General features: G+C 44.7%; 1 protein-coding gene across 2 annotated transcripts; it reads right to left on the bottom strand.

Moving 5' to 3' along the window:
• Positions 1-2,107: 2,107 nt before the first annotated feature.
• On the bottom strand, positions 2,108-12,816 carry LOC131282001 (sphingosine kinase 1-like). 2 transcript variants are annotated; one of them, XM_058311381.1, is made up of 4 exons: positions 12,743-12,816; positions 8,883-10,120; positions 3,474-3,573; positions 2,108-3,395 (listed from the first exon to the last, which is right to left on the bottom strand). In XM_058311381.1, exons 2-4 carry the CDS (start codon positions 9,818-9,820, stop codon positions 2,454-2,456), a joined length of 1,980 nt encoding a protein of 659 aa, XP_058167364.1. In that variant the 5' UTR covers positions 9,821-10,120; positions 12,743-12,816; the 3' UTR covers positions 2,108-2,453. The 2 variants fall into 2 exon arrangements, with proteins under 2 accessions (XP_058167364.1, XP_058167365.1); XM_058311382.1 differs by lacking the exon at positions 12,743-12,816 and adding an exon at positions 12,545-12,615.
• Between the last annotated feature and the right edge of the window lie 1,671 nt (positions 12,817-14,487).

The raw sequence follows: 14,487 nt of genomic DNA, 5'->3' as shown, positions 1-14,487 counted from the left end.
TTGAGCTGGCTCCGGAACCGAACTAACGGCTCCGGAACCGAATCCGAACCTTCGGCTGCAAGCTTATGGCTACGTGATGAGCCAAAGATTGGTAGATGGACTCCCGTTTTGTTTGTTTTGGTCGCATGATCGACGCCAATGAAAGAATCGTGGAGATTAGTTAGTTCGTTCAGACCCGGCTGCGGAGCCGTTAGTTCGGAATTGGTTCCGGAGCCGGCTCCAAAATTTACCGGAGTTAGTCGGAATCGGCTCCGGAGCTTATTTTTCATCACTAGTACGGACCCAGATATATACACACTATATCCAGTATTTAATCATCTTGGTTTTGGTTTTCGACAAAACTGCTCGTTCGTCGATTGTTGTGATGCAAAACAGGTGAATCGCGGGATGTTTACGACCAAGACCAGGTGGTTAAAAAAATATTTTGTATTTCTTCGATGAACCAGTTGCAGAATGGCTTTTTTCTTGAATTTCAGCAAAACGGCTTACAAATAATATATAATTTTACTTTTAATTTGTTTAAGGCATTTTAAGCTTAATGGATGTATCGGAATATGATAGCATGAGATACGAACAAAGTGGAGCTTTGATAATATAAGCTATTGATAATGAGGAATACGAGCAAGCATCACTTTGAACGAGCATCGATATTGATTTCTCATTTTTCCAGTAAGGTATACAATTTGAGCGATTTATGTTACAAATAGATTATCTATTTTTGTTTATTTGCATATTACTATTCAAATCACCCCCAATGTTCCAGATGACCATCCGTCTAACCAAGTAACAAAACCAAATCACGACGAAGAATAAATTTTCCACCCTGCGAACGTGTAAGGGGGCAGTTTTCTTCGACTTACAAGGGAAAACCAGTACACATGGTACAAACGATCAACATATAATTGTTTTTTCAACGAATCACAGTCGTATTTTCTTCATTTCTATCGATGGCTGTGTGTATGTTTCCTTCTCTGTTCAATCAATGGACGGTTGGTTAACTACGTGTAGGTATTTCAATTTAAATCACTAACAATATGTACTGTGTATTCAGGGGGATATATGTCCTACAAACTATACTGGATGCGCGTGACTCTCTGTAATGCCACCACTTTTCTAACATAACCAGTGAATTGCGACTAGACCGGCAACTGATTGTATCCTTGCTGTGTGTAGTAGGCGGTTCTTTAAAAGACGCTTCAGAACCAACCCTCTCCTTGCTCTTGTTTTCTTGGAATTGTGCTTTGAAGTAATACACCTGTATCCTAAATAAACGCAGTTGAACGTAATCGATCGACAAACGATAGAAAAGTAGTATAAAATGTTGCGAAACCGTTTCTGGAATGTTCAGCTGCTCACACGTTTATGAATGGCCACAGTACAACCTTTGCTTTCGTTTCGTTATCTTTCCCCCCCCCCCGGCATCGCAAGCTAGATAATAGTACAAGGAATAACACCATCCCCCTTTTTCTTCCGTTAACATCCGGGCTCACTAAATGTATCTAACTTACTTTATCATATTATGCTGGTGAATATATTACAATTACTAGAAACTTTATAAATCTTATCGACGTCTCCTCCGATACGCTAGAGTCTATTGCTAGGCGCCCGTTTATCAAATCTATGATTAATTGTTTGAATCATCAATCAAATGGAGGAAAACTACATGTATGTTGTTTTAAAATGGTCGATATATCGATAGTAGGTTCACTCTAATTTTGGTTTAAGTTATTCTTCGCGCCCACTTTGGACTACTTTAAACCACTTTGGCCTGTAGTAGCGCTTCCACAGACGGTGCAATGACTTTTATTTGAATCGTTACTGATAATACTTTTCATAAGTATCTACTCTACGTTTCTAATCCCGCTACGTTTGACATGCCCCTACAGTCTAGAATTGGTACATTGCTTATCGGTTCGGTTTGCGAGCACGACGCTTTCAAGTGTTTGTTCGCTGCTGATATGAGTAGGGTTGGAGATGGTGGCATTTAATTGATCATGTAATGAAATCTATGTCAGAACGTGCCGAATGTTCGGAATGTACCCGGCTAGTGTGTGATTTTTGTATGTTTCGTTCAATGATGAAGAATTAATCGACAATTTGTTTTTTTGCCAAATAAGACATGCACATGGAAAAATGTTTATACCGACAGAGCGAAACAGAAAACAAGTTTGGCACAAATTGATCATTTTCTATTTAGCTGTGTGCAAATAGATCATAATACCGGAATGATCAGCGAAAAGAAAATTTAAACTTTAAAGACCTATGTTTCAGACCGCAGAAAACAACATAGACATTCATTTTTACTAGACTCCACGCTTGAAAGTTTTACACTATGGTAACAATATTTAAGCAGACAAAATGACGAAAAAAAACGAAAAATTTAGAAACACAATGCACAATGTATAACAGTACAAAAAATAACAATTGATCGCGGCGATTGTGCATATGTGTCCCTACTTCGGAACCATCACTTTTGCTAGGCTGGGAAATATTTCCCCTTGAATCGGACCGCACTCAACATTCTCTCCGTCGACCGTCATGTGACCGGCGGTTCCGGTCGGTTCGATCCGGAACGCTGTCACCGGCACCATCTGAATGTGCTCATTTGCCTGCACCGGAATGTGCGTGCCACTGCTCAGGCCGAGCAGAAACGATAGCAGTTGCGACCGCGACACACCTGCCCGGATGATAAGCAACCAGATAATGCCATCGTTGAGGCGTGACTGGGGCGCGAAGTAGCAGTCCGTGCTGAGGTGCGTCTGGTAGGCGGCATGTACCATCACAAAGTCGCCCGTGATGCTCTGCCAGCTCTCGGGGACGGCCGCGGTAAGGGCCGGCAATCGGGACGGCGGTCCGTACATCTGCACGAACGCAGCCCCATTGGGGCCCGCCTTTTCCGTGGGATCATCGTTGGAAGCCTTGTCACTCTCGTACACACTGTCCACGGTCGAGAAGTAGGTGCTTTTGCGTGACGTCGCCGAGTACCAGCTGTCGATCCGGGGGCGAAACGAGTCCAAGTTGGTACCGGTCTCGAGCGACAGGACGTCGCTAAAGTTGGTATCACAGGCATCACAGCTGCCCATGCCACAGCCACCGGTACTAGCACCATCCGGTCCCCGACAGTCCCGACAGTTAAGCGTGGTGTTGTAGCTGACACTGTGCTTCAGCGTGCCAAGTCCGCCGCCACCGTTCGCGTAGGATCCCGACACACCCCCATTCGTTTGACTAACTAACGCCGGCAGGTAGGATACGGTTCCGCGGTATGTGCGCAGGCTGATCAACCGATGGACGGACCACACGGTAAACCGTTGCCCACCAATGGCACGTAACCGCTCGCTTTCGATGTCGATGTCCGAGATGAGACCCCAGCCAACCGACAGGAATGAGAACATAATCTACAGGTGTACATGAAAAACAAAAACAACAGATTATTCATGAGGCACGCGTACATTTCGGCGTCACAGTTCACTTACGTTGGAACGCGTTTCGACTCTAACTACATCTAGCATGGAATGTCTTCCCTTAACTACCATTAAAGCTGATGCCAGTACGGGTTTGGTTTCAAAAGGCTCTCTGAAACGGTACAAAGAAATTATTTTTAAAGGTCAATTGAAATGGTAGATTTTGTATATTGTACTATAAGTTTAAGGGGAGGTCCGCGACAGCCGAGCGATAGCGCCTGTTAGAAAATCGGCCCATGAGCGCCGGGGCTCACCACCTCGACGGCGTGGGTTCGAATCCCAACCGAGACCGGACTCCCCTCCCCTGTACGAGAGGACTGACTATCCACGTACAACAGGGAAACAAGTCTCGTAAACCCTTAACGGGCAGGCATGACCAAGAGGTCGTTACGCCAAGAAGAAGAAGAAGAAGAATAAGAAGAAGAAGAAGAAGAAGAAGAAGTTTAAGGAAGGACGGCTGAATAAAATTCAAAGTTTAGGAATTTGTTAGACAGAACATTTGACTTCGAGTTCTCTAACGACACAAATTGGGATATTTTTAAAAAAAGTATTAATGTACAAGATTTTCATCCACAAATGGGATCCCAGATAATTGATCAAATGTTGCATGTTTTTGTGCATCTCGATTTCTTGTTGTATATAAGCTACAAAATATTTAGCAATTTAAAAAAAAATCTCATCATGTCAAGAATGAAGGTTAATTTATATAAATAAAGGCCTTGTTTCCAACTTGCTAAGTAAATGGTATCTTTAACGTTAGGCAATCCGTATTCTTTTCTATTTCTAGTTTTACGAAATCCGAATTTCTAGTTTTTAGGTAATCCGTTTTAGCACCCAAATAAAATTTAAAAAAAAGAGTCAAATTGCAAAACACCTTCTAACTAAAGCAATTTCATCCCATCGAAATATTTACGATACCCCCAAATTAGGTATTTTTATCAGGTGCGAAATGTGATCGTACAAAAGAAAACAACAAAATTACGAAAAGATAAATCACATTCTACTTTCAGCGACCTATCGCGGTAAGGCTCAACAATTAATGTTAGAGAGCATTTAAATTAACCCTCGTGCTGATGTGCTAATGAAGCTAATATAATATAGTAGATTGATTAAATTGAAAAGCGCGCAAATTAAGACAATTTGCAACAAGAACCGATTGTAAAAAAGACTCATCGATGGTTTTATTTCATGGAGAGCTTCATAGGAAGTATTTCCAGCGAAAAAAGGCAGTGACAATCTTAATAAACTAATCAATCAACTGAACAACAACATTGAAAATGCAGATATCAAGCGGTATAAGCCACTTTCGAGAGCCAGCTTTTTGAAGTTTTCTAATGCATTTCGATCACGCCACAACATTTCGTCACCTTGCGGCCAGATTTTCCTCAAGCCGGTTGATTTTTTAACATTTCAGCCGCGAATTCCGTGACGAAAGAAAAAAATAGTCACGAAGAACGTGACACCTGCACGTCTGCTATAAATTGATTACGGGCCTTTTTCCTTATCAGGCAACTCCCCGGGTTGATCGCAATCGGAACGACCCGGGAATGGAAGGAGAGGAGGGGGTTAGAAAATGAGACACTGTTGTCATCGTGTGGCATTTTATGGTCGCCCATTAGAACGCTGTTGCATTTGTCAGCGTGCTGCAGCAGCAGCAGCAGCGTGTGCCTTTGATAAGTGGCACCCCCAAATTGCAAATCGAAAGAAAACTCCAAAGCCCTTCCTCCTCCCACCGGAGGGCAAAAGTGGGAAAAAAACCGGAAAAGCTGGTAACATTTCCCCCCCCCCCCCCCCCCCCCTATGCTCGAGGGGGCGGCTGAGCTTGGAGTGTTCGAACAAACCTAACAGGTCGATCCACTTTTTCGCTGGTCGCAAAAGTTTAGTGCCGAATGGTGGCTTTCCACTACGCCCGCACCTTCAATCAAACTCGCTTGTTTTCCACCACCCCGCTGCAGGCGTAAAGATTGGGAGGTCGCATGTCGGCTGGCACGGTGCCAAAGTAGTTGTCGATGGGGAGTAGAGTTATGTAACACAAGCCGTGCCGGTTTCGTACCGAATCGATCAAACATTGGCCACTCGACACGCCAGGGCACTGACGAGCCGGCCCATTCAACCCCGGGGCCATCAGCAGCTAGTGTCAAGGGGCTCTTCTTCTCCTCTTCAGCAAGCTGCAGTAAAAGAGAAGAAATGGGAAGCCGCTTGCAAAGGCGGACGGACGGTAGGATCGTCAATCTTCTCTCGATAGGCCATTGGCTCCGGTCCCGGCCCGGGTTATAGAGGTACCTGCTGTGCTGCTTCGAAAATGAAAATGGCTAATCACCGGCAGCCCATTTGTGGCCCAAGCACTTCCATTGCACGATGGCAATGGCTCGAGGAAAAGGTGTTTCCAGAGGGAGGCTCCACAATCCGTTTGTGGTCAAATACTTCGTATCGGATTGGTTTCGGGCATGGGAAGGGGAAGGATCGATACTAACGGGCCTCAAAAACTGTGGAGACGTAGAAAACCCTTCTTTCTTTCTAGCCCATAAAATCTGGGTCATTTGGACGACGCAAATGCCCAATCCCATTACCATCGCACATAACACCGGGTCGGTAATCATTGCCACATCGGAGCTGGGAGGGATTTAAATGGTTCAGTTTGTGGCATCGCCCTCCCATTTTCAGTTCAGCTCTTCCATCCGGATCCGGCCTTAATTTCCCTCTCAAAAGGTTGTCGGCGTCATCCGGAATCTCCCTTATTGACACTCACAGAACATTCTCGTGCAAACTAGCTTTTTTCATCGGTTTATGAGCCTTCGTTTTTTTTTTTGCAGCTCTTTTTACTCTCTGTCCGAAACATCATCGGTCACACGAAATCCGACGCCATCATCCCCATCTCGACATCGATAATCCGGCTCGAGAGTGAGAGCTGTTGAAGTGACGAAATGTGCTTGATCATCGAGAGCCGCGGCCTGTTGTTCCCCGTGCCGGATACGGCCTGACGCAAATGGCACGAATCATGTTTGCATTCCGGATGCCGGGAAGCAGATTTCGTTATTCGCAACACTCGGAGGCTGGTCGTTGGGTTTATCCGATTGATTGCTCGGGATGTTGTTGGTGGTACCGTTCTTCGACTGATCTTTGCCTCCGGTGCGGTGCTCTAGGAAGTACGGTTGGAGGTGCATATAATTCAGTATTTAATATCATTGTTATGTTTCAAAAATGAAAGAATTAGTAGCAGATTGAGGTATAGAAAACCTAAAATAATAAGCTACCTCTCAAGCAAGTATAAATATGTTTAGCTTGATGCTATTCTAACATCGAACAAAACAGTACACAACTCACACAATGGTTAAAAAACAAACCTCTAGCAATTTTGTTTTCTTCATGACGGGTTGAATTGCGTCTTTACTTGAAGATCAGTACGAAGATCAGTTCTTTGTGTGTTTTTTTTTTGTTTTCCAGAAGTCAACACACGTTGTGCTTCCTGTTTCTGACAATTATTCTGCAATGAGTGGAGTAAGCGGTCAACTTGTTGGCGTTTTTTAGGTAAAAACTTACCTACAACCAGTTTCAATATTGACCAGTTTCCAAACGCATAGGGGAACAAAAAAAAAACCAACAATGATCGAGTGGCCAACGAGAGGCACAAAGTACGCACCGGGGTGGGGACCTAGTCGAGATTAGTTTTATCCACCGGAGAATGAATCCGTCCGTCCTTAGCATTAACTGGTGGGGGCAAGAGAACGACCCTGAAATCGGCACAACGGGGCCAGAGTCGGCTTTGACGGCAGAGCTTTATCGCATTTTATTGTATCATTGAAACGCAGCAATTCCCTTCGGTCAGGATGGGTGTACGTGGGGGATTCGTTTGATGAAGATGAGAAAAAAACAAGCTGTACTTATTTTTTTTTTCTACTGCCCTTATCGTCCACGCGCAACTTGCTGTGACATTGCAATAACAACCGCGGAAATGTGGTGTCGTACAGCTGTTTGGACAAACAATTGCTCGCGTCGTTCGCTTCCTATCGATTGATAGATAAAGCATTTTAACTTCTGCCTGCACTTCTTCCCGTGGGCGAGGAGGCTAGGGAAGCTGATGGAAAGCTGGAATGTACTACACAAGCTTTACATAATTTTGCAGATAACGGGAAACCCACGTTCGAGCATACAGCAGCAAACTTGAGCGATGATTTAAAAATAAGTGCGCAGCTTAATGAATCACGTTTTCCTGGTTTCTATCGATGTGCAATGCATTTTAAATGTATCCGAAACATGAGCTTCCATGTGGACACCCTTCCAAGGTTTGCTGTGAGCGTTCGTATGTTTGAACGGTCCTTTACGAAAGGATAAAACTCTCTATTATTCACCTACAGGCTAACAAAAAGCCTAGGAATACGCTTTAGGTAAGCATGACTGGGGACTCGTAAACCAGATATCTTTGTTATCGTGCGAATCTTTTTACTTACGTTGGAAAAGAAAAGTTTCACACAAAATTGAAAATTCCATTAAAACGTGTGAACAATAATGTTCCTGTCATGTTTAAGAAAATTTAACATTTGAGGTAACATTTTCGTGTTACCATTTCCCATACACGTTTCCCTTCCAATGACCTCACCCGTGTGACATTTCGATCCTTAAATCTACCGTCTGGCATCATGCAATTACCCGAGCTAGTGCATTATTATCCCGGGGGAACACACCAAGGCCCACGGAAGTACTCTGCACCAAACGAGGGAGCCGCCCCAGATGTGGAAGTGTAAATTAAGTGTGTCCGGAACCGTAGCGATAAATCAATTCATTGCATGTTCCCTACGTGGTGAACACACACACACACACCTTGTTTTGCGTGTCGTGTAGGTCCCCCCATTGCAATTAGTTTGTGTACTTTTCTACATCCGAAGCAAGTTATGTTTTAGATGCGCGAGATAAATATAATAATGCAACCGGATGTACTTTCCCCTTTTCGCAGGACTTCACATTCATACCATTGCCCGCTTCACTGAAAACAGGGGGGAAGAGTAGAATGTTATTTTTTAAATTACAACCACCGCTTTGCCATTATAGTTCATTGGGTCGATGCATCACACTATTGACCACTTGAGTCATTACATCACAAACGCGCATCTGGTCCGTATCACCGTGGTTCGTATGGTAAACAAAGAGACGTCCCAAGCATATGTACGGCGATTGGCAAATGAAAAACAGCTTTCTAGGCAACGCAATCACATTGCTTGTGTGCGCGCACGTGTTGCAATCTTCGTAGCGGATCACCTTGAACGGTGGTTTGTTTCGCTTAAAGGAGAGAATTGTTTTACTGTGACATAAACGTTCCATCTCTTTTAGCATCCAGTTGCTAAAAGACTACCCTTCGTAAGATAGCTGGAAATGTATTAAATTGTAATATTCAGGGTCATCGATTTAAAATCCCCTTTTACTTACTCGTACAAGAAGGACACCGTTTTTGCAAGTCCATTGCCGGACCCGCACGGTATGATCCCGATCGGCAGCTCGTCGATCGCCGTCTGCCAGTCTTCGCGCTCGAACAGCCCATTCAGCACCTCGAAGAAAATCCCATCACCACCGACGACGAGAATGCCGCGCCACAGGTACACGTCCCGCAACCGCACGAACTCCCGCGCCCAGTTGCACTTTTTCGTGATGTGCAGATCGTACGGAATTTCCGCCTCGGCCAGTATCGGGGCGACACGCTGCTGAAACATCTCGCGCGCCTTCCCCGAGCCCGACTTTGGATTCAGGATGACCAGCATCTTGCGCGTTTCCTTCGGTTGATAGGTGAGCCTCTGGACCGGTTCCCCCGCGATCAGATGCTTGATCGCCGCGCGCCACTTCTGCGCCTCGCGATTGTTGTCCTCGTAGCGGTCGAACGAGCGGAAGCGCAACGTGATCGTGGTCCGCTCGCGGAATCCACCGCGCCGGTTGCGCTTCAGAATGTACGCGTAGATGTACAGGTAGGCGCTCACGTCCGTTTCATCCTGCTCGCCGGAATTTTCCTCCACCACCTTCAGCTGGCTCGAGTTCGAGATGGAAGCGCAGGTACAGGAGGAACTACCGCGCGACCGGCGCTTGCTGCGCAAACACCGACACCCAATGATGTCCTTCATGGGGATCGTCTGCTCCTTGGTCGAGCCATTCGATTGCTTCTTCAGACAGAGGCCCTTGTCCGTCAGGCGGACCTCGAATACGGTGTTCTTCTTCGAGCTGATGTAGAACGTTTCCGTGAGGTAGACGGTCGGTTGCTGGTGCTGTGGCGTACCGCCATTGTCGAGCACATCGGGCGGTGCCAGCTTTGCCTCGTGGTCGCCCAGCTCGTTCAGATCCACCTTCGGTCGGTAGGCCGCAGTGGCATCCATCGCCATTTTCCGCGGTGCAAGGGGTTTTTTGACACTATCAGCAAACTGGAATGTTGCAGCAGCAAGGGCGATCTTCGAACGATCGCGGAACCCTAAGCCGCCGGCTTCGCATCAGTTTCGTCGCGTTACGGTCCAGTGGAGCATAGTGGTTGAACTTTCACCGGCAAATAGTTCACCTGTTTTCTTGTCCCTATTCCACCTCTGGTGTCTTCAAAAGATACTACCAACTTGCTATCTATCTTCACTGCTCCGAATCATGTCAAACACATCAAACGTTGTTGCTCGTTTTGTTTCCGCTTTCTATTGCTGGAAAATATAAAATATTAAAAAAAAAAACTCAATTTTATACAACCATCCCTTAAGGGCGAGTTACCGTTGAGTGACGCAAAATGTGTTAGCAACAATAACATTACATTACGCCACCCAGCAGCTGACCCTCATCGCAAATCGATGAAGGAAAAAATAACCAATATGCTACTGTCGAAAACAGTCATTCGAAAGTGGTTCGGTTCGGATGCCGGAAAAATCAATTCAATTTTCGCCAGCCCACCCGAACCGCTGCGCGTATGGAGTTGGTTGGTCAACCAAGGTTCGGAACGGAACGGAAAGAAAAACAAAGTAGGCATTTATTTCGGCACCTCCATCGGTTTATGCACCAACCGGAAAGCTAGTTGGCCTTGAAAAGCATAAAAATTTCAACCCGAAAAACATTTCGGCGCGTGCTTCGGGAGGGTTTTTACTTTGTTGATCACGGGACGAATTGAAGGTCCAGTGCCAACGGTGGGGCATGCGAAACTATGGTCCAACACTACAAGTAGTAACGATTTTGGGCTGCAATGTCCTTCAATGTCAAAATTGGAATCAATTTTCTCTCGAAGGGACTTTGAAAAGGGAAATACCAATTAACTCTATGTATGATATTAAAATCTAATAAAAATCTACCAACAGACTCAATTTAAAATTATCACATTGGCTTTCAGTAAGTTGGCATAAATTTTGCCCTACACGCACCCCATAGTGCACCGTTGCCATTCGGTTGGGTGGCGTGTCCCAGAGCCATCAAACAGCCACTGGAGGCAAAAGATTGCAGTTCGTATCGTCCGGGCTTGAGCGTGAACGAGCTGGGTTGGGACCAAGGCCCACCAAGGGGAAATGGCGATTGAGTTCCGGTCGGCAGGGCCATACAATGAAACACTGTAAAGTTCTACCCGGCACGTGGTGGTGCTGGTGCCGGCTAGATTGTGGCGCCTGTTCCTTGGGTGATTTGAGTAACCGCTTGTTCCGCCGTGTGTTTCGAGATTGCAGCGCAATGATAAGGGTTTTTAGTTTTTCCTTCACCTACCCAAAAAAACAAAACAAAAAACGATGAGCCATTATCCGTGACTACTGCGACCTAGTCGCAAAGTTTCGTCGTACCTGTGGCACGTGTTGGCGAGAAAGGGTTCCAAAAAACTTTCCTTTCTCACTAAAGCGCGTGTCCAATAACCAGCACCCTCCGCCAGCTTTTGAAGATGCTTCACACCGATGGAGAGCTGAGACAGAATTGCGTTATTTCCTACGAGTTCCTTCCATGTCGCGTGGTTGTTGTGTTGAGTTGAAGAAAACTTTATGAATCGATTATGTGTGGCGTTTGGTGGCGAAGAAAATGTATCCAAGAAAGCGAGCTAACATCAACGCCCCCACCACCGTCGCCTTTTGTGATGATAGTGGCAATTCTTTGCGGAAGCTACTAAATCATCGTTAATGATAATGAATTAGGTGAACTATGCTTACACACTTAGTGCTAGCACCGGGCAGGAAGGGCATTAATTTGAAAATGAGTTTATACCGCCATCAACAACACGCCGGTGTTAATTGTTAGTTGGGTGGATTAGGGTAAGCGATCTTTTACTTATCAAGTCATTTTACATCGATTTCATAATGACTGTTTATAATATTTATGTTTGGAGCACTCATCCTACGATTGGTTTTCGAAGGGATGTCTTACTTTTTACAAAATAGTTGCTGCGAATTTCGGTCGCCAAATACACGACACAGTCCTTCTTGGGATTGGGGTCATGATTAACATCCTGCAACTATGCACACTTTCTTTTTACCTTTTGTTAACCGAATAACAAATTGGTCAAGGTATTCTTCGAGCAAAGGTAGCTTTTGGGTTTAAAGAACCTGCCTTTTTTGTTTTTATTTATTTGGTGTTTTCTTCTCCCCCCTTCTCTCGTTCAAATTTGGAGTTTTCTTCAACGCTTTTCCATAATTGACCGTGCCAACCACTGGAGAAAAACACATCAATCGACCAGATTACGTAAAATCCACCGATCATCATAATGCGAGGGCATTTCCATTCAGCCGGAGGTGGAGTTTGTGTGGACGGATGATCCAACAAACGCCATATATTCGCAAACCGGCGACCTACTCTTGGAGATCCGGCACTCCGTGCACCAGCCGAACATCCAAGCAGGTTTTTAACCTCGCGCTTTCCGGTCCCCGCGTTTGGCCAATATCCAGTTTTGCAATATTTGCAGTTCAGGTAGCAGGGGGATTCCCACACGGCGGGGTAGAATTGAACGACCACGTTAATCGCGTTATGCTCCACTGTTTTCAAACACTTCACACTTGGTCCGATGTCTTGTCGGAAGCCTTGGGGGTAGCCTTATCAATCGGATTGGGCAACGATAAAGCTGCTCCCGTTATCAGAGGTAATGTGGTTCACTCCACTCATCATATCGCCACCTTTTCGGTCGTGTCTTTCGATGCGCCCATTATTGGGACCATCGTTCACGATATAGGCACTTTGTTTCACTGCTAATCCAACATGGATTAGAATGTAACTTCACACCAAAACGAGCGGTAGTATTTGGCACACATTTTTCCTTGTCACAGCAAGCAGCAACGGACAAATAAGACGCGCGCAGAGAAGAAAAAACCTACCGAGAAAGGTACGACCGAGCAACCCGACAGAATCTTGCACAAACACCACACACGACTCCTGCGAAATCACTTTTTCGACTGAAGCAGTTTTGCGGGTAGTGCAAGTTGAACACGCAGTTTGACACCTCAAAGGCAAGGTGTATAAATTGTATCTATATTTATACTCCTTGGTCACAACCCGGTTGACAGAAATTGACATTGTTGCTGGTACTCGGGTAGAGCACGGACTACGATCGGATAAAATCCGTTCGACGGTCGGTGAAAAATGAACTCTGTGCGTTTATACCTTACATGTTCAAAGGTTCCTTTGAAGCCTCCAGCTTCGTTTATACCTAAGGCGCTCAAGTGTTTCCGTGAAGTGGATGATTGTTTCTTTTCAAACGAAGTCGTTGATTTAAGCATTTAAATAATTATACAAAATGATGATAAACTCATAAAAAATTACAAATAGGATCCTCAGAAAAGCAATTAACACTCTTTTTTTTAATAAGAACCCTCAAATGTACGAATTCGTTGAGAATCCGCGGCTTAAAACCTCGCGGATTTCTTCCCATACAAACGGGAACGAACGGATTTGCGAAAAGAGTTCATTTCGTTCATATTCAAAATGGCAGGTAAAATGAACACATTTGAGAGGAGGTGAGTGAAACTTGACAGCCAGATTTGCCCGCGCTTTTCAACGTGAGTGACCTTTGACAACTCGATTCGAACGGATTTTATCCGATCGTAGTCCGTGCTGTACCCGACTATGTAGTTCCAGCAAGAGTCCCAGCAATCTGCCATGGAAAAACTTGCTGGTACTACATGACAGCTGCAAAAAATTTGAATTTTTGTCAACCGGGAACTGTAAATAATGGCTAAAGCAACTAATTTCTCAATAACTTTTTAGTGGCTTGGCCAATTTTAGCGACAGACCCCTTAAATGAAAGGTTTTTTAAAGACTGTAACTCTGTGCAACAAAGACTCTTCCGTAATTCTTAGTTTATGAAATTCTGATGCGTAGGTGCAGAAACCTTGGTTGGTATTTTCTGCTGAAATAACTAATTTGTGAATAACTTTACAATTGCTGAATTGATTTGTACATGTGACCCCTTAAATGAAAGGTCTGTTCAAGACACACAACTTTGTCTTACAATAGATCGATTCATATTTTCTAGTTTTTGAGAAAACTAATTGTGTGGAAAAGAGACAGCACTCTACCGGGAACAAGGTGAATAAACTTCGATAACTAAAAAGCCAAAATCTGCCAATTTGTTAATAACTATTGATTCTCTAAACCGATTTTCACGATTGACCCGTCAAATGAAAGGTCTTTTCAAGACGCGCAACTGCGTTGAAGGTAGATGTTACCGTACTTTCTTGTTTTTGACAAAAACACACCTATAATGTTTTCGCCCGAGGGGGCGAAAAGGTAAATCAGGTCGATTGGCAATTTAGGTTACAAAAGCCAATTCTCGCATAACTTGTTAGTTCCTTGACCGATTTCCACAAATGACCCCTCAAACGAAAGGTCTTTGCAAGACGCGCAATTTTGTCTTAAGTAACATATTACATTTTATCCATCTTTTCTAGTTATTCTATCAGCTCAAGTCGAGAGAAAAGAGGAAATTTCCTCTCGCGCAATGTGTTGCACATGCGCGGTGTCGGAAAGGTCGTGAGCATATTTCGCCCGGATTTCTTAAAATTTTGTGAGAGAATTCGCCTTTTCCCGCCAAAAACGAGCGGCGAAAAAAGTGAGCTAGTGG

This window comes from Anopheles ziemanni, chromosome 2, assembly GCF_943734765.1.
Source record: "Anopheles ziemanni chromosome 2, idAnoZiCoDA_A2_x.2, whole genome shotgun sequence".
NCBI lineage: Eukaryota > Metazoa > Arthropoda > Insecta > Diptera > Culicidae > Anopheles > Anopheles ziemanni.
Note: the sequence above shows the minus strand (reverse complement) of the source record. Positions and strands in the feature narration are given on the sequence as shown.

Excerpts from the sequence above, each read along its gene's own strand:
- LOC131282001 (XM_058311381.1), bottom strand. The coding sequence starts at position 9,820 with ATGGCGATGGATGCCACTGCGGCCTACCGACCGAAGGTGGATCTGAAC. Across the intron at positions 3,574-8,882 it reads ACGGTGTCCTTCTTGTACGA|AGAGCCTTTTGAAACCAAAC; the intron begins GTAAGTAAAAGG and ends GTACCGTTTCAG. Across the intron at positions 3,396-3,473 it reads GAGTCGAAACGCGTTCCAAC|ATTATGTTCTCATTCCTGTC; the intron begins GTAAGTGAACTG and ends GTACACCTGTAG.